Here is a 25499-nt window from a genome sequence, read left to right as displayed (position 1 = left end):
GCAATTGGCCCATCAGTGCTCATTTCAGTTCCTAGTTGCAGGTTGATCTCAAAACTTGTCAGGTTTTAAAGGATACCAATGATTCAGCGTCAAGAACATGACTAGGTAGCCCGTTCCATACCCTCACCACTCTCTGTATAAAGAACTGTTTCCTTCCCTCTGTCCTAGGTCTGCCTCCACTTGGTTTCACACTTTCACACTGTGTGTCCTGTGGTTCTGGTTTCTGTGCTGTGCTTGAAGTATTGGTTGGGGTTCAATTGTCCTTTTAAGATTTTAAAGACTTCAATTACCCCCCCCTCTTATTGAGTGAATGCGTAACACGGTGGAGGCTGGGTGCGAAACGGCGACCCCAACCTCCGCAAGCGAGCATCTATGGAACCACTATGCAAAAGAACTGGGCTTGTCTGCATTCATGGTTTTAGCGATTTTAACCTATCATCTCACTGACTGGGCAGAATCCTTAACGGCAGTGTATCTCACAACAGTGTCCATTGCAAATGTCGTGCTGCACTAGTTAAATGTATAAAGCACTATTTCTGTCCTGTATTTCACAGTGGCTGCATCTGCTGATGAAGTCTAATTGATAGAATATTACGAAATAGTTACTTAATACTTTATCAATCGGTTGTTAAAAAAATGTATATATCCTATTAGAATTCACAGCTACATCTATTCGTTTATTCCTAAAGACATTCCATTTCATAGATCTCTTTGTAATTATTCTAGCTGTTTCGCTGGTTATTTACTTTCATGAAATATTAAAACTAGCTTTTTTGCTATAAAGTAGAGTATGACACACCCCTTTTACATTTCACAACATCAGTCTTCCTGCAAATATACATGTGTTACATTTCCCAAGTATAGTTTCTGCAATTCTCTATTCTTTCGTTGAGTTGGAGAAATAACTGAATTAGTACTGGAGGTCGATACAGTGTGACGATCCGGGGGCGGTGTCCTTTCAGGCTGTGTTGAACAAGAGCAGATATTCTTCCAGTAAAATTGACAGATTACAGGAAGGCCAATTCATGAATGATTTAATTATTAGTCCATTAATGAATTATTTAATTATTAGTTTTTCTTTAATGGTGATCCCAGTTAATGTAGCTCCTTTATTAAGTCCTTAAACAATATTTGACTTTTCTTCCAGGTTTATTGAATCATTTAGGGTTTTTTTCTCAGTGTTATTTGCAGCTGGCAGTTGTTATACGCTGCAAAAAAACTCACTTTTCCTTGTAACCTTGACTGTTTTTTAAACTTACATTTCACATTATTAAAATTGCTAGATTGAATGGGAGGTTACAGAAAAGATAAATGGGCCCCAGACTTTATCGGTGTTGCTATGGAGATGAGGCCAGCTCGTCTCCAACTTAGCTGTCAATATAAATTGCAGGTGCTGGAGTTTTAATTATACCCTTTACCTACTATGATCCTACAATACCACAAGCATGTTAGATACTATGGGGGAAAGGTGAAGGAGCCTCAATAGAATAAGTGCTTGGTTTGCCTGATTAGACTCATCCAAGCCTGGTCTCCCTCCCCAGTGCAGCGGTCCCTGCCAGTTCAGTTCCATACTGGGCTCAATAACCCTGAATTAACACGTGGGTGACACATATGGTGTCTCATGGAACTGGTCTCATCTAGAGGAGTGGCTTGTAGGCATTGGCACTGTGTATTTTATATGTATCTGTTTATTCCTGCTACCAGATTAATTAATACTTACAAGAGCACAGATCTGTCTCTTCCTGTACCGTTAGGCAGCGTAGCATCGGTTCATGTTCTGAGTTAGAGTGGCTCATACTGCAAGGGAGTGAGTGTTTGCATTAATCTTACCTGCAGTGCTGTTTCATTCACTAAACAGGTCAGAAATGTGCACTTCTTAAACATTGTGTGTTACATTACCCTGGGTTAAAGAAAGTTCTCAGTTTGCTTGTATTTCTATCTAGGAAGTCTGTTCCTGATTTTCTTCCAAGGTCTTTTCACCCCGGCAGTGTCTTCTGGGTAAAAGCATCTCACTGGCTGTAAAGCATGTCAGTTTTTAGGAGAAGCAGCTGGTTGGTTAATGATAGGAAAGAAGGCCCTGAACGGGTGGGGACAGTTTCACTGTTCAAATGAAATGACCTAGGAAGTGCACGACAGTCTGAGAGCAATGCGAGACCTACAGTATTTCAGCTACAGTAGTATAATAACAGGTAATTATGTGATATATAGTAAATATGGACTGGAGAGGAGGGCTATAGTGGAAAATTATTGACCTGAGGGAAGACTGTTGTTACCGACAGGGGGCCCGAAGTCACAATAGTCTTCCCGAGGGGCATTTAATTTTCCTCTCTGCAGTACATATTTAATATATGAATCGGTCAAGAAAATATCTGAGGCAGTTAGCAAAGTTTTTCTCTGTCTCCGTCCGTTTTTTCCTCCACTGTGTTGCCGATTGCAGATGAAAAGATGTAATGTTCATTCAGAAAAGACTACTATTTAACCTTATTATGATCACATAACCTGATTATGATCCTTATTATGATCATATAACTTGACCCAAGTAAAAAAAAAAAAAAAAAAAAAATCAATATAAAGTGCTCAGAGAAGTTATCTAATCCAATTCGAAGATGCTTTCTCATTATTATTATTGATTGGTAGTGAAACAATGCGTACATTGAAAATGAAGTAAAAGTTAGGAAATATCATCTTGTGACATTCACATTTTCCACAGTACATGCAGACCTACAGTACTGTGCAAAAGTTTTAGGCAGGTGTGAAAAAATGCTGTAAAGTAAGAATGCTTTCAAAAATAGACATGTTAATAGATTATATTTATCAATTAACTAAATGCAAAGTGAGTGAACAGAAGAAAAATCTAAATCAAATCCATATTTGGTGTGACCACCCTTTGCCTTCAAAACAGCATCAATTCTTCTAGGTCCACTTGCACAAAGTCAGGGATTTTGTAGGCATATAGTCAGGTGTATGATTAAACAGTTATACCAAACAGGTGCTAATGATCATCAATTCAATATGTAGGTTGAAACACAATCATTAACTGAAACAGAAACAGCTGTGTAGGAGGACTAAAACTGGGTGAGGAACAGCCAAACTCAGCTAACAAGGTGAGGTTGCTGAAGACAGTTTACTGTCAAAAGTCATACACCATGGCAAGACTGAGCACAGCAACAAGACACAAGGTATTTATACTGCATCAGCAAGGTCTCTCCCAGGCAGAAATTTCAAGGCAGACAGGGGTTTCCAGATGTGCTGTCCAAGCTCTTTTGAAGAAGCACAAAGAAACGGGCAACGTTGAGGACCGTAGACGCAGTGGTGGGCCAAGGAAACTTACTGCAGCAGTAAGCGACTCAACTATGCACGAAAACACAGGAACTGGGGTGCAGAAAAATGGCAGCAGGTGCTCTGGACTGACGAGTCAAAATTTGAAATATTTGGCTGTAGCAGAAGGCAGTTTGTTCGCTGAAGGGCTGGAGAGCGGTACACGAATGAGTGTCTGCAGGCAACAGTGAAGCATGGTGGAGGTTCCTTGCAAGTTTGGGGCTGCATTTCTGCAAATGGAGTTGGGGATTTTGTCAGAATTAATGGTCTCCTCAATGCTGAGAAGTACAGGCAGATACTTATCCATCATGCAATACTATCAGGGAGGCATCTGATTGGCCCCAAATTTATTCTGCAGCACGACAACGACCCCAAACATACAGCGAAAGTCATTAAGAACTATCTTCAGCGTAAAGAAGAACAAGGAGTCCTGGAAGTGATGGTATGGCCCCCACAGAGCCCTGATCTCAACATCATCGAGTCTGTCTGGGATTACATGAAGAGAGAGAAGCAACTGAGGCTGCCTAAATCCACAGAAGAACTGTGGTTAGTTCTCCAAGATGTTTGGGCCAACCTACTTGCCGAGTTCCTTCAAAAACTGTGTGCAAGTGTACCTAGAAGAATTGATGCTGTTTTGAAGGCAAAGGGTGGTCACACCAAATATTGATTTGATGTAGATTTTTCTTCTGTTCACTCACTTTGCATTTTGTTAATTGATCAATATAAACTATTAACATGTCTATTTTTGAAAGCATTCTTACTTTACAGCATTTTTTCACACCTGCCTAAAACTTTTGCACAATACTGTACGTATATACAGTTTGAACACTGTGACTGTGTGCCCCAGTTACCTGATTTCAAGGACAGTCTCGACTGTACAGTAAAGTCCAGCAGTTCAGGACAAACCCCCACGACACATAGTTTTTATAATAAATGGTATTTATCTGATGATTATGGAGTGTGGTAGGAGATGGAAAATGTGAAAAGTGCCTATTGGGGGAGGTGGAGGAATGTGAATCGGGTGAACGAAAAGAGGGGACAATTTATAATTCACAGTTGACTGAAAGGTTATGTAATGTATGAGTGGGGGTTGGGGGGGGGGGGGGGTAAGACCTTCCTTTCGAAATGAGGTTCGAGACTTGAATTGTCTGGTGCACACATACACACATACACACCCACACACGTACACAGATTGCTGCCAAATGCAGGCAGCTCTGTAATAAAAATGTATCTGACAGATTTAAACTGAATTATCTTGCAAGCGTTTTTAATTGAGTTGTTGCACAAGAATGAACAAGCTGTGTTGGACGGCAGCAGGGAATGGAGAGCCAATAGCTACATTTCCTCCTGCTGCTGCTGGTGCACTAATACTCTTGATTGATTCACAGTTATTTTTATCAGAACAGTCTCATTGAGGGGAATCATTATGCAACTGTTGCTGTAGACAATTTTTTAAAATGTTACTTTTGCCTTGAATAAAAGCTTGTCTGTCTTCTCTTTGTTAGCTTTGATCACTGCACCCCCATCCCCCCCGTGACAGGAATATAGTGGAGGAAGTCGTATGTACGTATGTCATATATATATATATATATACACACACACATCTGAAAACCTCTTATTCATTTGTGTATATCTGGAAAACCGCTTATACATTTGGTATCAACATTATTATGCGTACGTTATTGGAAGGATTGTGGGGATATATGGAGGTGTCTCTACAACCGCCTGTCTGTCACGCTTATATTTTTACCTGTATCTTGAGAGCACAGGCACTTATTCATTCCACATTCAGTAAATCAGTCATTTTATTATACCTCACTTGCTTACCTATTGACATTTAGATGTTGATACTACTTACCCAATTTTCATTGAAGTGTTCACTGCTGTTTCTTATTCTATACTATTCTGTACATGCTGTCGATGTAAGTCATGGTCATCGTTGTAGTGCTAGTTTTAATTTTGAACTTGTGAAGTGAGTCAGCATTGAGTTTACAGTAGCATTGGATTCTGGCGGCTGCTGGTGAAAGTATCAATTGAATTGAATAGCTTGGACAAACTAGTCTGGCTCTTCTGTATTCATTGAAGGTGGGTTCGGTCTGTGGTCCGCAGCCTGCCTCCCAGAGTAAGCACCCCCTGAACTCAACAATGATAGTATAAGTTGTCAAAGTTAACCAATACTTTAAGCGCAGTACAGAAACCGGGCTCAGAGGACAGTTGCAAATGAAGTGCAGACAATAGGACATATGACAGAAGATAGCACTTCTGAACTCGAGTAGTGAATAGAGTATGGAATGGGTTAACTAGCTCTTTTGTTGATGCGGAGTCATTGGGATACTTTAAGACCTGACTTGAGATCAAGCTAGGAACTGGACGAGCACTGATGGACTGAATGGCCTCCTCATCTTATTTGTCATTTTTCTTATAACAAGGTTTTGGAGGAATTTCTCTTTTCAGTGAAACGTGTCTGAAGGGGCAAAGTGTTTCTGGCACTTCTACAGCACTTTAGCTTAACTGTGCTTTTATATAACCTTTATGTAACGGGAAGCAAGCAGGGGGAGGTTTTAAGCTTTGGATAATGCTGATTGGTATTGGTACATATAAAGAACTCAAGATATTAGATTGCAACGTCTGTTATTAATAAATAGTTGAGTTTTATGGCATTTCGATTTGTGTAAGGAATGGTGTGGGCTGCTTGAATTACAGCATGTAACGTGGCAATGCTAATCCACAGGGGGGCCTGGGAGACTTAAGGGATGGGATGTAATTGACAGCGATCCGTGAGAACAAACAGTCTGCCAGATTCAATACTTCCAGATATCGCTTCAGGCAAATTGCTTGATATTATAGAGGCACAAATAGATCAATATATAAAAAAAATACAATTAAAAAATGTAATAAAAAAACAACCTTGACCTGAACAATCTCTCTGTTTTCCACATAACTGCTAAAGCAAGACAGCACACTTGTGGCTTCAGGCGTCATCCTCCTTTATTAGTTTGTTTCCTTAACAGTTTGCCGTCTGTTTTAATCTCTGACCGGTTTTGACATTGTCTGCCTAGAATCCAAAACTGCAAGAATAGCATCAGCAATCTGCAGAGCCTGTGCTGCATGAAACAGATCGTCTGCAGCTTGCAGCATTGGAAACAGGATTGCTGGTGCAGGGGGACGTGCTGGAGATACTGGGAGTGCACGGAGGTAAAGGGTTAAACCAGCTGTTCTGAATCATTGCAAAGCTGTTGATTTTGTAGCGTCTTTTTTTTTTTTTTTTAACTTGCTTTGTTCTCCTGTGATGTCCGTTGTTCAGGGATTTCCATGTGAAACGATTTGAAATGCAGAAAAAGCAGAGGGCCGCAGTTTTTGCTGCAGTTTTAACGAGTGTCGGAAGTTTTGGAAACGAGACTAGGATAGTTTTGATGCTTGTATGAAAGTGGGCCACTGCCTGCGCAGTTCTGAAATCACTCGGTGACAGCGAGTCACTGCTCTCTCCTAACTGGAGCAGGCTCCAGGGGACTGCTTCTCGCTGGCTGCCTCTACAGAAAGGGGGGAGGGGTATGAGAGTGTGTGGTCTTATATGCAGCTTTTAGAGTAGCCAGGAAATTGCCAGAATGGATGATGTTGCTTTTGAGCCTTCTGTTGAGCTTTTGGAAGAAAACTAAACTTAATAAAAAATAATAATAAAAAAAAATGAAATCCTTTGACATTCTCTTCTAATTAGTGGTAATGCTTTTAGCAAGACTTCTGTACAGATGTAGTTGAAGAGCAATAAACTGCATTGTACTGTTATCTTTGAGTTGTGAAAACTCAGTTGTTCTTATTGGTGGGTGCTAATGTCACAGTACAATACATACGGTATATGCAGGTTGTAATGTGATGTGTATCCCGATACATTTAATGGGCTATTTGTATGATGTATACATAATGCAATAAAATAATAATTTAATGGTGGACTATTTATTGACACAGGGAGAGTATTTCATCTATTTAACACACTTATTCTTCATTCAAGAGCCATTTACAATGAGCGATGTTGTGCTTTTGGAATCGTTACACCACTAATTATTGGTACCAGATTTACATGGGATACCCGCCCTACTATTATCTTACTTCTATCGGACGAAAAATATAACACTGTCAATGGGATGCAGGGCCACCACGAGTAGCCACTGATCAGTTACAGTTGTTTTGATGGGATATGTGACTGTTCACTAATGATTACAGTCTTCAAATCCCTTAAACAGCAACTTGCATCAAATGTTAAATGCAGTTATGTGGAGCGGGTGTGGGTTCTGTTGATCCGATATTGAGTTATTATCATTTCTCCCTTTATGTGTCTTGACCTGTCTGTGAACTTCTCTGGAAAATTCTACCTGCCTTGGACTGAACAGACTTCATCATTCCATTCAAATCATGTGACAAGCTGGCCTTTCGACTAGTCCCTCATGTTCACCATTTCTGTATATGTAGAGAACCAGTCTTGTGTGTACCCATACATTCAGTGTATAATGTGAATTGATATTTACTTTTCAGAATATGACACATCAATTGGGGGTTATATTTCCTGTAGTCAAGTTAATTCAGATATATTTAATATGTATATATTTTTTACATCTCTGTTATATTTGCTATATGGTGTTTTCAGCAAATGTTAATAAATGCATTTTAAGCATAGCTTCAGATGTAATTATATATAGATATATACACACATTTCCCTCCTTACTATATAGTGTCTAATCATTCAATTGGTTCTGGGTTCTGTTACTCCAGTATGGAATTATGACTTTTCTCAAAATCTGCCTTTGCCTGGCATTGAGCTGCTTTGAGCTTGTCTGGAGAACCCTAAGTGCTGGGCGCTGCACAGTCTTCCAACTCCTTTCCAGTCATGTGATACTCTGAAAGGCCACATTGTCACATGATTTAAATGGCATGAGGGAGGCTGTTTTGTTCAGTGCAGGTTCTTAGGATCTGGCAGGTTTAGAGAAACATTATTATTATTATTATTCATTTCTTAGCAGACGCCCTTATCCAGGGCGACTTACAATTGTTACAAGATATCACATTATACATTATTTCACATTATACAGTTATCACATTATTTTTACATACAATTGCCCATTTATACAGTTGTTTTTTTTTTTACTGGAGCAATCTAGGTAAAGTACCTTGCTCAAGGGTACAACAGCAGTGTCCCCCACTGGGGATTGAACCCACAACCCTCCGGTCAAGAGTCCAGTGTCCTAACCACTACTCCACACTGCTGCATGAGAAACATGATAATACTTCAATATTGGTGAAACACAACCCTGGCTTATGTAATGACAAATAGTAAGGGAAATGAAAAAACTATTAATGTGAGTATTCTGTTCATATTATAAGTGTGGAAAAGAAATCTAAATGAAACAACTCAATTCTGAGAATTGTTTTCCTTAAAGAAAACAGTGCGATTCATTCCGGATATTCTGTCATTGGATTTGAATGTATGAAAGATTAATAGATTACTAAAAAAGGATTTCCTCTGTGGTGTTGTATGTCAGTGCTGCAGTAAACTCTCAGCACTTGTTGTATACGATTCCTATCCAGCTCCATATAAAGGCCCTCTCTCTGATTGTTAAACCATTCTCTCTTTCTGTAATCTTACTCTATTAGGACTCTGATTAGCTGATTACAGAGATGTCAGAAGAGCGAGAGCTGCAGCTCTAGTTAAGCAGTTATTTGTTTTTAAGAGCAGTGTAAGTGGTGCTATAACAAGGTTAAAATTCACAACGCTTGACAAGTAAACTAGCAGTTCAAAGCTTTCTAGTGCTGACTTTTATGCTTGGCTGACTCAGATTGTGTCTGTTCCCTTTCATTTAATTGAAAAAGCTACAGTAGTTCAGAGAGTTGTTTGGTTTAAGAGCAACAACTAGAAAGAATGCATAGAAAGGAGAATGGTGACATATGGAATGTGTGACTGTGCTAACATTCCAGTGGTGAGTAGGGCTGTAACGATGCACTAATGTCACGTTATGAGATCATGATGCTATATGTGTCCCGCTACTAGTGATGACCTGATGGGGCTACTTATGTGATGCGCAATAAGGTCAAATGAGGCTATTTTCATGAGATGTCAGTTAATATAGAAATTTTGAGTGTGTAAAATCTCTGTTTAGCAAAGATCTGGTAAAACTACAATTCCCAGATTCCCCTTCTGTTCATGTTGAATCAGTGACATGAAGGAAGAGCTTGAAACTGTTTCTCTGGTCTGCTGTACAGATATGGATGGACATTCAGGTAAAAAAAAACAAAAAAACATTTCAAATATTTAGTACACGTTCCAATTTTAATTTAGTATGTGTTGTAATTCTAATTATTACAAGTACTAATCTGGCCAATCAGATCACTGAAAATTAAATAGCCAATGAATTTTAAGAAAATAGTACATCATCATAGTGTTACTGGATTTCCAGAGTGAAAAACCGGAACACATATATTTTCTTCTGACTCTGTAACAACTCTGAAGCAGTTAAAATAACTGTATAATAATAACCTAATTGTAACTTAAGTTAAACATCGGGTGTAATTATTGTAGATCACAACAATTCATTGCTATAGTTTTGTGTACAGTACTTTTAGAAACAAAATGTGAGTACAATAGCTAGGACAAAAAAAACATCAGGGCTGAAAACTGGGACAATCCCAGTTTCCCTGGGACACCCGATAACACTGAATCACAGCACTCAACAAATCTACATTTCCACCTTAGAAGAACATCTCTTGCTGCCATATTTGCAGTTTTCCTTATTCATGATTTCTTCATGTGTTTCATGTCTGAATAGATGTTATCCTGAAGGTGATTGGAAACTCTTGTAATTATGCTGTGAATATGAAGTCATTACAAGCCACGACGTTGGCATGACTAGGTACTACTGTAGAATTACAAGACCCCTACGTAGAAAATGCATAGGTCATTTACATTTATTTAAACAAATACAAATACTACTGTTCACTTTTGGCAGCAACCCGCTGGAGTGCCTTCCTAAGCCCCAGCCTCTACAAGACTATACATACAGAAGAGTTGCAGCCTTTTCTACACTCCTGCATCACTGAAACCAGGCTAAACGATCAATACCCACAGTTTCCTGTTCTATCCGCATTCTCACATTGAAATTAACAAGTATTTAAATCATGGCTCCAAATGAACACTTTCCTGGGTTAAGTTAACATTCATTAACAACAAAAATGAACACTATTGTATATTTATACAATAAAGTACACATTTGAATTGGAATATATAGATAATATTGTTACTGGATGAATTAGGTGGCATTTAGTCTGTGGAATATGGGAGTGAATGAAAACAGGTATTGGTACAAAATAAACCACACAAATACATGTGAGGGTTTTTCACTCCTTCACAAAATGGGTTTTAAATTTGCTCTTCCCATAACAGTTGTATGCAATGGTTTCCTTTTGGACCTCTGTTTAGGAGATTGCCAGCAGTCTGTATACCATCCTCTATTCAGCAACCTGCACTGCTCAGAACTGAATGTGACATTTCTCGCAAAACTGTCTAAAATCTATGAGTTTGCAGACCTTGGTTCACTTGAGGGTTCTTTCGGTCTGCTTGGTGTGAGAAGGAAGAGTATTGTGAGGAGAGGAACAGGCTTTATTTGATAATTGACTGAATGCAGGCTCTGCAATGCAGAACATTGGCATTTAGGTATGAAAAATGACAGCAGTATATTTAGAAAGGGAGCGCTAGAGGGGGAGAGAGAGGGAGAAGAAACTGGGTCAGAGGCAGAGAGTGAAGGAGAGTGGGGAAAGCATTGTTCTCTATGTACCCAGTGCTCTGTACACTCTATACAAATAGATTGAATCAAAGGAGCTGTGTTAAACATTTCTGTGCATTTATCGCTGTTCTCGTCCTCGGTGTGTTTGCTGCGATACTGTGTACCATAAAGGTGCTGGAATCAAAGCATGCTGTCCGTTTGTGCTGCACGAACCAGCTATTCTATTATTCGGATTGAGCTGTTCACAGAAATCAGGTGCTGACAATCAGGTGAGGGTCACTGGTGTTGATCGGGCTAATTTCCCATTCAAAGTGAAACAAGTGAAGAAACAGCTTTTTGGGTTTGTGATGATCGCTGCTTTTCTTAGACTGTGTGGAGAACAGCAATCTACACAAGCTCCCACAGCTGTTACTTCACGTGTTTCAGTTGAAATAGGAACTTAGCCCAATCAACACCAATGACCCTCACCTGTGAAGGGCTTGATCGGAATAACTGAAGAATCAGATCGGTGCCCAGGCCTCTTGCAGCTCAGTGGTTCAGCACAGAACTAGACAATGCACAGCCACACGCAGATTACGTCTCCTGTCAGACAAGAGCAACAGGCATTCTTTTATGGGGCATTTTCTTTTCCGTTTCATAACAACACTCATCATAACAACACTGTGGCAGAGTGTCCCGTCCCTATGTATTATTATTTGTATTTTTGTTTGCGGCGCGGGTAAAAGCGCTGCGTCTTTTATTATTATATTTAAAAACCCCGTGAGGATGCATGGCTGATCAGCTACTGATTATTTAACTAGCTGACAGTCATGCATCCTTACCAAACGCGTGCAGACTCTGGCCGAGGGGTAATAAGGTAATTAACAACTAGTTAATCCCTCGGCCAGAATATATAAACCTGCAGCTCTCTGCACTCGGGGTGGAGTGTACAGAGGAGAGTACGGGGAGCGGAGAGAGCGAGCGAAAAAATAACGACAGTTAAAGACGACTGCTAAACAGTATTTGTTTATTCGTTTGGCCCTTGTGCCTTTTTGTTTTGTGTTTTGTTGTTTTGTTTAAATCTTTTGTTTTGTTTTATTAATAAATACGCTGAGTGCCGTTGCACTCAGCTTCAACCGCCCATCCATTGTTTTGGTTTCTACTTCCTGGTCCGTGACGTCACCACTGCGAGCCAGACTGTCACAAACACATACTCGCAGGATAGTCTAATGTGAAAAAAGATATCATGTTTTAAAATAAAAATACATGTTTACTATGTGTGTCTCTAAAAACTGCACATTTGAGACCTTTATATAACTAGTGGTCTACCTAAATCGCAGAGAATTTACATACTTTTCCCGGGTAGGTTATGGAATAAAATTAGGATTTTGGACCTGTTTAAACATTAAATAAACGTAGATAATATTTCAGAGCACTATAAAGGCCTGGAAATAGTGGTACTTCCTTTCTAACTAAAATAGAGTGCAAACTGAAACAGTTACCCAAGGACATCTGGCATTCTTTAATAAAGGCTGTATATGCAGCATGTTCGTTGTCATGTTGTTTATTATTGTTATTACTGTATTATTGGTACAGACCACTGGCCTTTTTCAGACAAACGTCTTTCCAAGCTTTATTCTATGGTTCTCTCAATGAAGTTCCATCACAGGTGGTGTCCAGGAGAAATTTCACTGTCACCTCATCTTCAACCTTGTGTTTCCATATTATTTCATGTTTATAAACCATTTGATCTTAAATGATGTATCCTTTAGATTATGCTTTGTTTTAGTTTAGTTTCATGGAAATGCAGAGAGACGCTGTTAGGAGTGGGAGGGCAGTGAGTTAAATAAGCAGGTTTATTTTAAGCCTCAGCTGAATAATGTATGTCTCACATATTAGGTAACTGCAGCCACCGCTGATGCAGACTGCTGATACATTGCAGCCCTGCCCCCCCCCCCCCCCAACACACAGTCATAATTAGTTACTTTTGACGCTTTTAAAAATCTTGTTTTTAAATCCTTCAACATTAATTATAAGTCTTGTCTTCATTGCAACATCTTAGCAGCAACAGCACATTATTATTATTAATAATAATAATAATAATAATAATAATAATAATAATAATAATAATAATAATAATAATATTTATTTGTAATATAGCACCATTCACAATGAAAATAGCCACAAAGTGCTTCACATGAATAAAAAACATTGACAAATATTAATAAAAAGCAAGAAAAACAAAAGAAAAAACACATAGAACACTAAAACAAGGCAGAAAATAAAAGGAACATCATTTTTAAAAGTGTGTTTTTAATGTTGTTTTAAAAGCAGTGACACTTGGTTCTTCCCTTACAGAGTTAGTCAGATCATTCCAGAGTTGCTCTACCACCTGTATTGTTTTTTTTTAAAATTTGTGGGACAGTAAGCACCCTGGCATTCTATTATCTGAGTGGGCATCTAGTAATATATGGTATTTAAAGGTCATTCAAATACGATGGTTCAAGGCCATTTGATGCCTTATAAGTTAAAAGCAACACCTTAAAATCTATCCTTAATCAGACCGGAAGCCAGTGGAGAGATGCTAGCACAGGAGTAATGTGATCTCATCTCTTAGTCCCAGTTAAAATTCTAGCTGCAGCATTTTGTATGTTGCAGTTGAGATTCAACATGGCTATGAATACCAGAGAATAGGGCATTACAATGATCAATTCTCGAAGGTACAAAAGCGTGCATCAATCTCTCAGTACCTGAGTGGGAAAGAATACTTCTCAATTTGGTGATATCTCTTAGATGATAAAAAATACATTTTAGTAATAATCCTGATGTGTGTCTCAAAAGAAAGATTTGGGTCGAAGATCACACATAAATTTCTCATTTCGTCTGCAAGTTCATTACAGAAGTGTGACGGGGTGCCCACCCCTTGTGTGTATTTTATTTATGTATGATTTATTATTATTATTATTATTATTATTATTATTATTATTATTGTTGTATTTGTGCCCAGACGGACGAAAGCCACCTGACATTGTTTATTATTATTGGCTAGTGAAAAGCCGGTATTATTGTTATTTGGAAAGGATGGGGTTACTCCCCATCCTTAAAATATCTTGTGAGAATGTGGCTGGAGCCTTAATGAGGTAATTGTTTGATCAATGGGTAATTAAGGCTCATGTGAAGAGAGCTAAGAGCTAAGTTAAGAGAAAGAGACAAATGCTACCGACCAACGAACAAGGTACTTGTTGTTTACAAGAAACCATAATTGTTAGTGTCTGTCTTGTTGGCCAACAAGCCCTTTTCTTTGTTATTGTGTTTTTAAACTGTTTCTTTATTATTTAATAAAACACTGAGCGCAGTCATAGCGCTTCAGTTTCAGCCACGTATCTTTTTGTTGTTCTTGCACGTCTTCCTGGTCCGTGATGTCACCACACCTGCGCACTACAACCACTCTGCCACAAGAAGCCACCAAGAAGTAAATCAGACATATTACTTTGTTACTTTTGAGATCCCAGAATCATCACTTCTGTTTTATCTGAGTTTAGCATTAAATATATATATTTTTTATGTCAGCAAGACAGGTACTCAAAATATTTACAGCCGAGGTGTCACCCTGTTTCAGGGATAAATATAGCTGTGTATTGTCCGCGTAACAATGAAAATGAATTGTAGGCCAAGAATTGAGCCCTGTGGGACCCCACATGTAATCTCCGACAAATAAGGAGATATCCTCTATTTTTTTTTTTTTTTTTTTTTTCAAGGCCTGTCCCAATGTTGCAGTTATTTTAATATACAGTAGAGAGTCAATTATCCAAACTAATTGGGACCGATACTAGTTTGCATAATCAATTTGTATGGATAATCGAACAGGTATTAATAACAATTACTGTACCTTTAGTAATGTATAGAATAAAGTTAACATACACAAGTACTTAGTACACAAGTACCTACTGATGATGATATATAGCTAGTAACATATTCTATAACATTAAACATACAAAATCACAAAGCTTTACAAATCATTATATTAATGCAATTTAGTAAAACTTTAACACCTACAGTTAAGGTATTGAAATACTGGAATTAAACATACCATATACCAAACGTTGAAAATCATCAAAGAATACAATTCAGTACAACTTTGACACATTACAGAACATTAGGAAGATATCCTCTATTTTAACAAATTGAAACCTGTTCGAGAGATAGGATTGAAATCAAGACAGAACACAACCTGACAGTCCTACCAGATTTTCAAGGCAATCAATTAAAACAGAGTGAGCAATAGTGTCAAACGCAGCACTTAAATCTAATAGTATGAGAACCGAAGGTGTGTCCGTGTCAGAGGAGAGCAACACATCATTAACTACTAAGTGCTGTCTCAGTGCTATGATAAGGCCGGAACACAGACTGTGGAGAAGGGATAGGATCTAACGCACATGTAGTACATTCTTAACTATATTAGCCAGATCCATGTGATTAATCGAAAAAAATGCTCACAAATTTGGATTGGTGTCGTGCGACCGAAGGTAAAAGTAGCATAGTTTGACGCATCTAAATTTGGTACGCTGTTGAATATCTGATTCCTAATGTCAGTTTTTTTGTTAAAGTGATTCATTAAGTCATTACAACTTACTGATGATAGAGTTTTTGATTGGATAGCCTCTGCAGGAGGATTAGTTAACTTAGCTATAGACTGAAATAGAAATTTAGGATTATTCTTATTTTTTTCAGTGACATTTGAATAATATGCTGATCTTGCTGAGGATAATGCAGACCTACAGTGGTTTGCAGAAGTATTCACCCCCTGCCAATAATGTCACATTTTGTTGAATTACAAATAATGTCTGCAAACAAACTTTTTTTATTTAAAGATGTAGTGGTTAAACTGAACACTGAGGATGAGGTTAAATGTCAGCAAAACTTGCAAAGAAAATGTACAAAATGAAATTTACTGGTTGCATAAGTATTCAGCCCCTTAAGTCAGTACTTGGTAGAAGCAACTTTTGCAGGAATTACTGCTATGAGTCTTTTTGGATAGGTCTCTACTAGCTTTGCACAGTAGGATGGTGACATTTTTGCCTATTCTTCACGGGAAAATTGCTCCTGTTCTGATAAGTTTGTTAGGGATCGTCGATGGACTGCAATCTTCAAGTCTCGCCATAAATTTTCGATTGGATTCACGTCAGGACTTTGACTGGGCCACTCAAGAACATTCATTCTCTTCTTGTTCAACCACTCCAGTGTGGCTTTGGCTTTGTGCTTTGGGTCATTGTCCTGCTGAAATGTGAATTTCCTCCCCAGTTTCAGAGTCTTGGCTGACTCAAACAGGTTTTCCTCAAGGATTCGCTTGTACTTTGCACTATCTATTCTCCCCTCTATCCTGACAAGCTTCACAGTCCCTGCTGAAGAGAAGCATCCCTATAACATGATGCCGCCACCACCATGTTTGACAGTTGGGATGGTGTTGACTGGGTGATGTGCAGTGTTGGGCTTGCGCCAGACGTAACACTTGGAGTCTAGACTGAAAAGTTCAATTTTTGTCTCGTCTGACCAGAAAACCTTTTTCCACATGTCTGCAGTATCATCTACGTGCTTTTTCGCAAACTCCATACATGCTTTAAGATGAGGCTTTTTGAGTAATGGCTTCTTTCTTGCCACCCGTCCATACAGGACAGCTTTGTGTAGGGACCGTTTTTTGTTGATGTGTGAACACTGACTCCCATCTCAGACACAGAACTTTGCAGATCTCTCAAGGTCATTGTTAGCTTCAGAGAGACATGCCAAACCAGTTTCCTGCTTGCCCGGCTGCTCAGTTTGGGAGGGTGACCTGATCTGTGTAGTGTCTGGGTGGTATGATGCATCTTCCACTTCTTAATGATAGACTTCACTGTGCTGAGAGGGATAATCAGCACCTTTGAAATGTTCTTGTACCCTTCTCCTGCTCTGTGCCTCTCTACCACTTTATCCCTGACTTGTATCTAAGGTGTTTGTTCGGATATCATTGTAATTTTACACCACAATGACAATGCTTTCAAGAACTTGTCAGTAGTTGATGAATTCAGAGATCGAGTTTTAATACATCGAGTCGGGAGTTTTATTGAACTGGGTATTAGTACTTAAAAAATAAAAGCAGAGTGATCTGAAACCGTAAGATCAATGATGGCCAAGTTCTGAATGTTTAGGCCACAGGAGATAACTAAATCTAGAGTATGGCCATGAATATGAGTATTATTTATTTCTTAGCAGACGCCCTTATCCAGAGTAGGGCCAGTAACATGTTGAGTGAAACCAAAATGGCTTCAGTCATGTAAAGAACAGTATATCTATACAACCGTGCATGATGAATGTTGCAAGTCCTTTTGTTTTTGTTTAACCTTGGTAGATATAGTCTAATTTCCCTGAGTATGATCTCTGACTGGTTTGAAATTGTCTGCAGTGCTCTGAGTATTCACAGCACATTTATTCAACCGCTCATGCTGTAGCAATGCGGGGAAGTGCATTGAGAGACTGGATTCTGGGGTGTTCGGTTGACCGGCCAATTCGTAAGTTTGGAGTTTATAACTCTGGGGTTCTGCTGTATTTTAAAAAGCAGTACACAGGCAAAAAAAGTATGTGAGAGAGAAATAACTGCTAACTTGGGAGAAAGTCCAATTCATTAAGGGGCAGCAGTGTTGAATAGTGGTTAGGGCTCTGGACTCTTGACCGGAGGGTTGTGGGTTCAATCCCAGGTGGGGGACACTGCTACCTTGAGCAAGGTACTTTACCTAGATTGCTCTAGTAAAAAACCCAACTGTATAAATGGGTAATTGTATGTAAAAATAATGTGATATGTTGTAACAATTGTAAGTCGCCCTGGATAAGGGTGTCTGCTAAGAAATTTGTAGTAATAATAATAATAATAATTAAATGTATTTATCTAAATGCTAGAAGTCTCAAAAACAAAATGTTAGAAATTGAAGCTACTGCACTAATAAGTAACTATGATGTGGTAGGTGTTACAGAAACTTGGTTAACCTAGAGTGATGGAGACGAATATAATATTAGTGGGTATACACTGTATAGGAAAGACAGGCAGGACAGAAGAGGCGGAGGGGTAGCGCTATACATCGAAAATAGTCTTGAAGCCCAGGTGTTAAATCTAGAAGAAAAAAAACAAAGCAGAATCAATATGGGTCAGAATAATGGACAAAAAACGTTTAAAAGGGACCAAGAACAAAGTACACAGAAAGAGTACTTGGAACTGCAAACGCAAGTCAAAAAGGAAGTTAGAAAGGCCAAGAGAGTGATAGAAATGAGCATTGCTAAGGGGGCTAAAACCAATTTTATTTCTAGTATTATAACAGCAAGAGAACATTCAAGGAGGAGGTCAAATGTCTAAGAGATACAAATGGCAAAATCATAGACGAAGAGAAAAAAATAGCAAATATATTAAATGATTACTTTTCACAAGTTTTTGCAAAGGAGGATACTGACAACATGCCCCACATGTCAACCTGTTCCTATCCAGTTTAAAATAACTTTAGCATAACAGAGGCAAAAGTGTTAAAGGGACTAGGAGTTTATGACCATCGTTTATTTAGATTTCCAGAAAGTCCATTATAAGTACCATATGGGAATTACTGAAATTGAAAAGGTCAACAAAATGCTCGGATATATAGTGAAAAGTGTTGAATTTAAATCAAGAGAAGTAATATACTTTACAATGCATCTAGAATATTGTGTTCAGTTCTGGTCACCTCGCAAATACAAAAACAAATAAGACTACGCGGCGATCTGATTCAAGCATTCAAAATCCTAAAAGGTATAGACAATGTCGACCCAGGGGACTTTTTCAACCTGAAAAAAGAAACAAGGACCAGGAGTCATTAAATGGAGATTAGATAAAGGGGCATTCAGAACAGAAAATAGGAGGCACTTTTTTACACAGAGAATTGTGGGAGTCTGGAACCAACTCCCCAGTAATGTTGTTGAAGCTGACACCCTGGGATCCTTCAAGACGCTGCTGGGTGAGATTCTGGGATCATTAAGCTACTAACAACCAAACGAGCAAGATGGGCCGAATGGCCTCCTCTCATTTGTAAACTTTCTTATGTTCTTATGAGTTAAAAAGTGCTGATAATGATGCTTATAAGTCCAACCCTAGTTTATGGGTCAGACTATTGCTTTGTTTCCACTCGGCATTGGGAGCGAATTGAGCAGCACCTGGACGCTTCCATAGACAGAGTGCAATTCAGTCTGCTATAGGATCTCTACAGGCTTATGATCTCCCTGATAGGAACTCGGAACACCCTAAATCACATACATTTACTGTGACACAGTCGTCACAGGTGGTCAGGGCGTTGCCACGGCTACCCCAGTTGCTTCAGCACCATTCAAAATATGATTTTGGACAGCTCTGAACTCTCTAGCTTCACATACAAATCTATATTTTATTTATCTGTTGATGTATTAGGAGAGACAGATGGTCAAAAAGAGGAAACCGTCCCCTTGTTGAAGAGGCAAAACATATAGTAAATGAAGATGGATCTTCATGAAACATGGCATATTTATGGAGGAATGCAATTTCAACTCTAGCTCTTGTACTGTGTTTTTTATCCATAAACAGCAGATGGAAGATGGGGCTGGACCAGTTTATTCTTAAATGCCACTTTATTCACACAGCCTGTGCAGAGGTGCTGATATACTTAGCAAGTCTAGCGAACTGGCATTTGCAAATAGAACATCGCCCCACTCACAGTCACCCTGCCGGGGGCTGATTGATACAACAGTTGTAGATTTTGTCTTTGTTTATGATTCATGAGAAAAACAGATGAGTCACATTGAGTCACTCTTGTTTTTTCTCATTCTTTCAGACTTGTAAAGTGTATGCATACAGTACCTAGACTGGTTTAGAAATCTTGCTAAGGAATTAGTTGTATTCCATTTAGTCCTCTCTCTTGTTATTTATGTGCCCTTCAGTTATCTCTGCAGCATTATCGAAAGGGAAGCACGCTTTACCAGGGCTTATTTTAGCACTCAAATTTTAAAAATCTGCAATTTTTTATTTGAAAATAGCCACATTCCAAATGTAGTAGCTGAGTTAAGATTTAAGCCACAATGATTCCCTTTCCTCTATTAGACATAGACAGGAGGGCATTATATGTGCAAGAAACACACAGCAAATATATTTGGCAAACTTGTTTCAATAACATGCTTTATTTCAAACAGAGCCTCCACTCAAAGAAAATAGTTTACAGTCCAACTCTATATATACATCTATGGCCAAAAATTTTGCATCACCTAGAATTTTAGAATTGAGATATTCATTAAAAATAAAAAACTATATGAATATAATTTAGCTATTTTATTTAGCAGCATGTAATCAAAGAAACTACAAAATGGAAAACTACAAAGCAGTAAGTAATTCATTATGTTAATGTAACATTATTCAGCAGGTTTCATTCCAGTTTATGATGCAAAATTAGTTTTATATATACAGTATATATAGTAAATATGGACTGGAGAGGAGGCTTATAGTGGGGAAACTATGGCCCGTGAGGGAAGAACTATAGTTACCAACTATAGAAGCCGAGGTCTGCAGTCCAAAATTTTTTTATGAATTGTTTTTTTTTTACAGTCCATAGCACATAGTTGTTAAAGTTTTTTTTGACATAGAACTGTCTGTCTGACTTTCTCACTGTGGCATAGAATTCTCAGAGGAGTCAGTTGAATTTGTGAACATCGTATTTATTTACATCGTTGAATTGGATTTGTTTGAATTTTAGGAAGTCAAAAAACATTGAAAGCGACATTTTTATGACAATTTTAGTGTTTGCAGCATCTTTGTTTTGTAGTATATTTTGTAATTATTTTTCTGTTGTCTGCCATTTTGATTTGTTGTGTAAAGAGAGGAAGGACGCTCAGCGTGATGATGCCATTAAGAAGTCTGTAAAAAAATTGTGTGTAAACGGCATCACGGGGACAATAGTTGGATCTATTTTTGGTCATGTGATGAGGTTTTAACCAATCACATGTCAGAATTTCTAAGGACTGATTCATATATATATGTAGTTCCCTTTAAAGTTGTTTTTTTGTCAGCAGGTATTAAATGAAACCAAAACCAGATGTTTTGATGCAACCAATTCCTTTTTGTGCTTCATGTATTAGTGTTCATTTGTAGTTCTATTCAATGTCCAGTGAACATACACATTGCATTGCTTCATCCCCCTTTTTTTAAACAGTTTGTGTGAACTCTATGGGGTTCGAGAATTTGCCAAAACTTTGAAAAACATCTATGTTTTATAAAATAGATACACAGATATGAAACTTAACATGGTACAGTAATGCACAGGGTGACCGAAGCGGATAGTGCTCTCATACTGTCAGAACATTTTCAGTACTTTGCAGCAGCTCACCTGCATGAAAACCTTCTACTATTATGCTTTTATTTCTCTAAACAATATGAAGTGGGGTGGAAATCAGTTGTATAATTGATAGTCTGACAGTCACCTAAGTGATGTTATCAGGAGCTTGTCCCCATTGGCATTCGGTACATTTCGAGGAGGAGATAATAAGCAGAAGGGGGCATCGATAGGAGTGATACTAAGTGGGTTGGATTGCACATACACTACAATATGAATGAGGTCATGGCTGAGATCTACTTTCTTTAGTCCTGATACTTGATGGGTGGCAATATTGAAACATTTTAAATGAAAAAATTGTCCATACAAAACTGCACTGTAAATGTTTAATACTGATGTTCTAATTACACTGCATTGATCAATGCATTCTTTATCCCTTTCACATATATTTAATTTCAACGTTTTGGTTTTGGTACATAATGAAAATGTCCATTGTTCTTTTCAGGTTCTGTACTTTGCAGTGATCCTGACAGTTTTGCGGGCTGTGTGCTACTGCATGTCAGTTTATTGCCAGCCTGCTTCATTAGGACCTCATGCTGATTGCTTCACATGATTCTGTTTGTACTTGCAGCTCCCTCCCTTGTGAAGTCAGACACACAGACTCCAGCACTGGTTCAGGAGGTGAAGACTGAAATACCAGCAGCAATGAAACCACAGCTGAGCCCCTCTGTGAACCTACTTTCAGGTGGGTGTTGTCTCCCTGTGTGGGTGCCGTCTCCCTTTGTGGGTGCCGTCTCTCTCTGTGTGGGTGCCGTCTCTCTGTGTGGGTGCCGTCTCTCTCTGTGTGGGTGCCGTCTCTCTCTGTGTGGGTGCCGTCTCTCTCTGTGTGGGTGCCGTCTCTCTCTGTGTGGGTGCCGTCTCTCTGTGTGGGTGCCGTCTCTATCTGTGTGGGTGCCGTCTCTCTCTGTGTGGGTGCCGTCTCTCTCTGTGTGGGTGCCGTGTCTCTGTGTGAGTTCTATGTATGATCTATCCATGCCTCCTCTTCCTCTTTGTTGTCAAACTCTTCCTCATCTCGGCTGGATGAAAGCTCTCCCAATTTGGCACTGAGCCTTTCTTTTCCACTTCTCTACTGACAATGCCAAGTACGCCTGTCTTCTCCATACTCCATGCTGTGCCGTTCTGAGTTCCACAGCTCTGCTCCACGGCTCATACCTGCTTTGTGAGTCTATGGGCTGTGTGTTGCCAGTGTTGTGGGTGGGGGGAGCATCATGCCTGACCCCTCTGTGTGTCTCCTCCCTGCCTGGCCCAGCACTGGTGCCAGCTGTCCCAGAGCTGTGTGGAGCCAAATCCTCTGCCGTCAAGAGGAAAGACAGTGCCCCAGGAACCCACACAAAGCACTGCACTCCCCCCTAAAAGACATGGTGTTGCCCTCAGGTATCAGAGTACAAGTTACACCCCCATGTTAATAGGTACATCAACTATGTTTATCCCTACAATAGGTAATCAGGTATCAGGCATCAGTCCTCCTCGGGTCAGTTGTCAGGCATCAGACATCAGTCCTCCTCGAGTTTTTTTTTTGTTTTTCAGGGACAGTGAGGGGTGGGACGGAGTCGTTTGAATCACCCAATCAAACAAGAGCAAAAAAAACTTTCCGGGTTTACCCAGTCCCTACACAAACACACACTTTATTAAATAAAATAAAAAAAAGATTAATGATAGGGTTATCAATCAATCAATTTATTTTTATATAGCGTTTTTCACGTAAGACATCTCAAAGTGCTTCAGATAAATAAAAAAATACATCAGCACTGTTTAAAAAAACTATCAAAAAAAACAGTTATGTCTGATGCTGCACGCTAAAATTTGCCTTACAATTTAAATCCAAACAAATTCAAATAATTAAATTGCACATCGTAACTTCTAAAGTATTTTTTAAAATGCTCAAAATATACATATTAAATGCTAAAGAAAGATAAAAATGCATGCAACAATCAGCAGCTACATATGTGTCATCCAATGGAAACACTGAACGTTTTTTTGCTCTTGTTTGATTGGGTGATTCAGACGACTCCATCCAACCCCTCACTCTCCACAAAAAAAAAAAAAAAAAAAACTGGACTGATGGCTGATGCCTGACCACTGACTCGAGAAGGGGTGATTCCTGACAACTGACGACTGACTCGAGGAGGGGTGATTCCTGACATGGGAAGGAGTGATGTCTGATGATGGAAACTTATTCACTGCTACTGTTTTGTCTTCAAAGTTAAGAGAGGTCAAGTTTCATCATACTTGAGCTCACTTTTAATAAAAACCAATATCAGTTACAGATTAGTTTTCTTTTTAACTTCCCAGAGGTTTGCACGCATTTTGGTAGAATGTCTTAACTTAACAACTACCTTGGATGTGGAATCAATTTCCTGCAAACGTGACACTTGACTTTTAACCACTCCCCTCAGTTCTTTTAATGTAATATATTAGGGATACTTTGGAGACTTTTCGTCATTATCTCTGTTAGCAGTAGTCACTGTGTGCCCCTCATGTCATCTCCTACTGACACTTGATTTGAAGTCTTTAAAATCCTAAAGGACCCAGATATTGTGGTCTGGGTATGGAGTGGGTTACCTAGCCATGTTGTTGATGCTGAATCATTGGGATCCTTTAAAACACGAGTTGACAGCGTTTTGATCGGCTACTAAGAACCGGACAAGCTTATATGGGTCGAATCCAGCTCTCGTTTTGTAAATTGTTCTTGTGTTCTTATAATAATACTTTGCACCATTCCGCATAGGGTATGTGGCTGCTTTCATAGACTCATGGCATTGTAATATATATTGACTTGCCAACTGATGCTGATGATTTTGTTTGACAAACATTACATAACGTGACCTCTCAGCCAAATGCCACACTGGGCATGTTCCTGCACTTCCCATCACACAGATCAATCCTGTGATAGCACTTACAATCAGACAGCTATCCAGCTCAGAGATGTGTGTACAAGTGGCAAATCATAACTCATCCTGCTGTCGCAGTTGGAATAAACCTGCCTAGCTTTCTGTATAAGCCGGCTAAACCAGGATCCATCAATGGCAGAACTTTCTGGCCCTCTTAGAAGTCGATTTTGAGTTCGATTTAGGGATGATAATAATTGAGAGTTTATGTAAACACTAAAGCTAAGTCCTATATTTGGCCTGCATGTCTGTCAATGGTTAAATCATTTAGGCAAAATGTTAAATGTTTGACACTCGGCTAACATCTAAATGTTTAAACTCTAAACTTAACATACAGAAACTAGAACCAGAGGACTCAGTTGGAAAGACTGACACTTCTTTGCACAGAGAGTGGTCCTAGCCATGTTGTTGAGGCAGAGTCACTTGGATCCTTACAACCTACATCTTGATAGTTTAGTCTTGAAGGTCATCCTGTTACATCCTGTTAAAGGGGCAGAAATCCTCTGATTTAACATTTTGGTAGCCTTAATCAAACTCCTTGTTTCTTCAGATCTTACTGCAGTGCCACCAGCGGGCCCCACAGCACCGGCCTCGTCTGCAGCGGAGCTCAAGGGGGACGATGCTGCTGCTTCAGTCTCACTGAAGGAGCCGGCACATCAAATCACAGGTAGGAGTTCTGTGTATACCTCAGGATCAACAAGGCAGTTACACTGCGGAGGCTGGTCAACACCAATGATCCTCTGATAGATTTAGATTCTCAGTGCCCTCTCATAGACCTGATTGTGGTATTGGTTAGTTAGCCTGGCCCTGCGAAAACCACACCACAGACAAAACGCAGTTACTGACACATTGTGGCATCATGGCAGGGAAAAGCCCTGCCGGTACACAATATTCCCCACACACACATATCCAGGCTTTCACCCTGCCACACACATGCATGCATTGCTTTCTTTTTTAATTTTATTGCTTTTTATTCTGAATATGGGAACAGGATAGTACTACGGAGATGTAAGTAATTTCCCAGAACACACAGGCACACCGGAAAACTTCCTTTGAGTACTTCATTTTATAATAACGCACATTCTACTGTTTCTCTTCTTTCTTTACTTGGGAGTTTGATGGGGTTCCATTTTTATTTTAAACCTGAG

At 39.1% G+C, this 25499-nt stretch overlaps 1 protein-coding gene across 11 annotated transcripts in view; it reads left to right on the top strand.

The window, feature by feature from the left end:
* The window catches only part of LOC117394408 (microtubule-associated protein 4-like), a 141135-nt gene that overhangs the window by 50135 nt on the left and 65501 nt on the right, over positions 1-25499 (top strand). For 10 of the 11 annotated variants that reach the window (XR_009320399.1, XR_009320398.1, XR_009320396.1 and 7 more), the window contains 2 exons: positions 22035-22148; positions 24902-25018. Coding sequence is in view for 2 of the 11 variants with exons in the window: in XM_059018381.1 (XP_058874364.1) it covers positions 22035-22148; positions 24902-25018 (231 nt within the window). In the remaining 9 variants the exon portion in view is untranslated. Of the gene's footprint in view, positions 1-5067; positions 6514-22034; positions 22149-24901; positions 25019-25499 lie in introns of those variants that run through there. The other variant, XR_009320400.1, reaches the window with a different exon arrangement.

This window comes from Acipenser ruthenus, chromosome 3 (assembly GCF_902713425.1).
Source record: "Acipenser ruthenus chromosome 3, fAciRut3.2 maternal haplotype, whole genome shotgun sequence".
In the NCBI taxonomy this organism is placed as follows: Eukaryota; Metazoa; Chordata; class Actinopteri; order Acipenseriformes; family Acipenseridae; genus Acipenser; species Acipenser ruthenus.
Note: the sequence above shows the minus strand (reverse complement) of the source record. Positions and strands in the feature narration are given on the sequence as shown.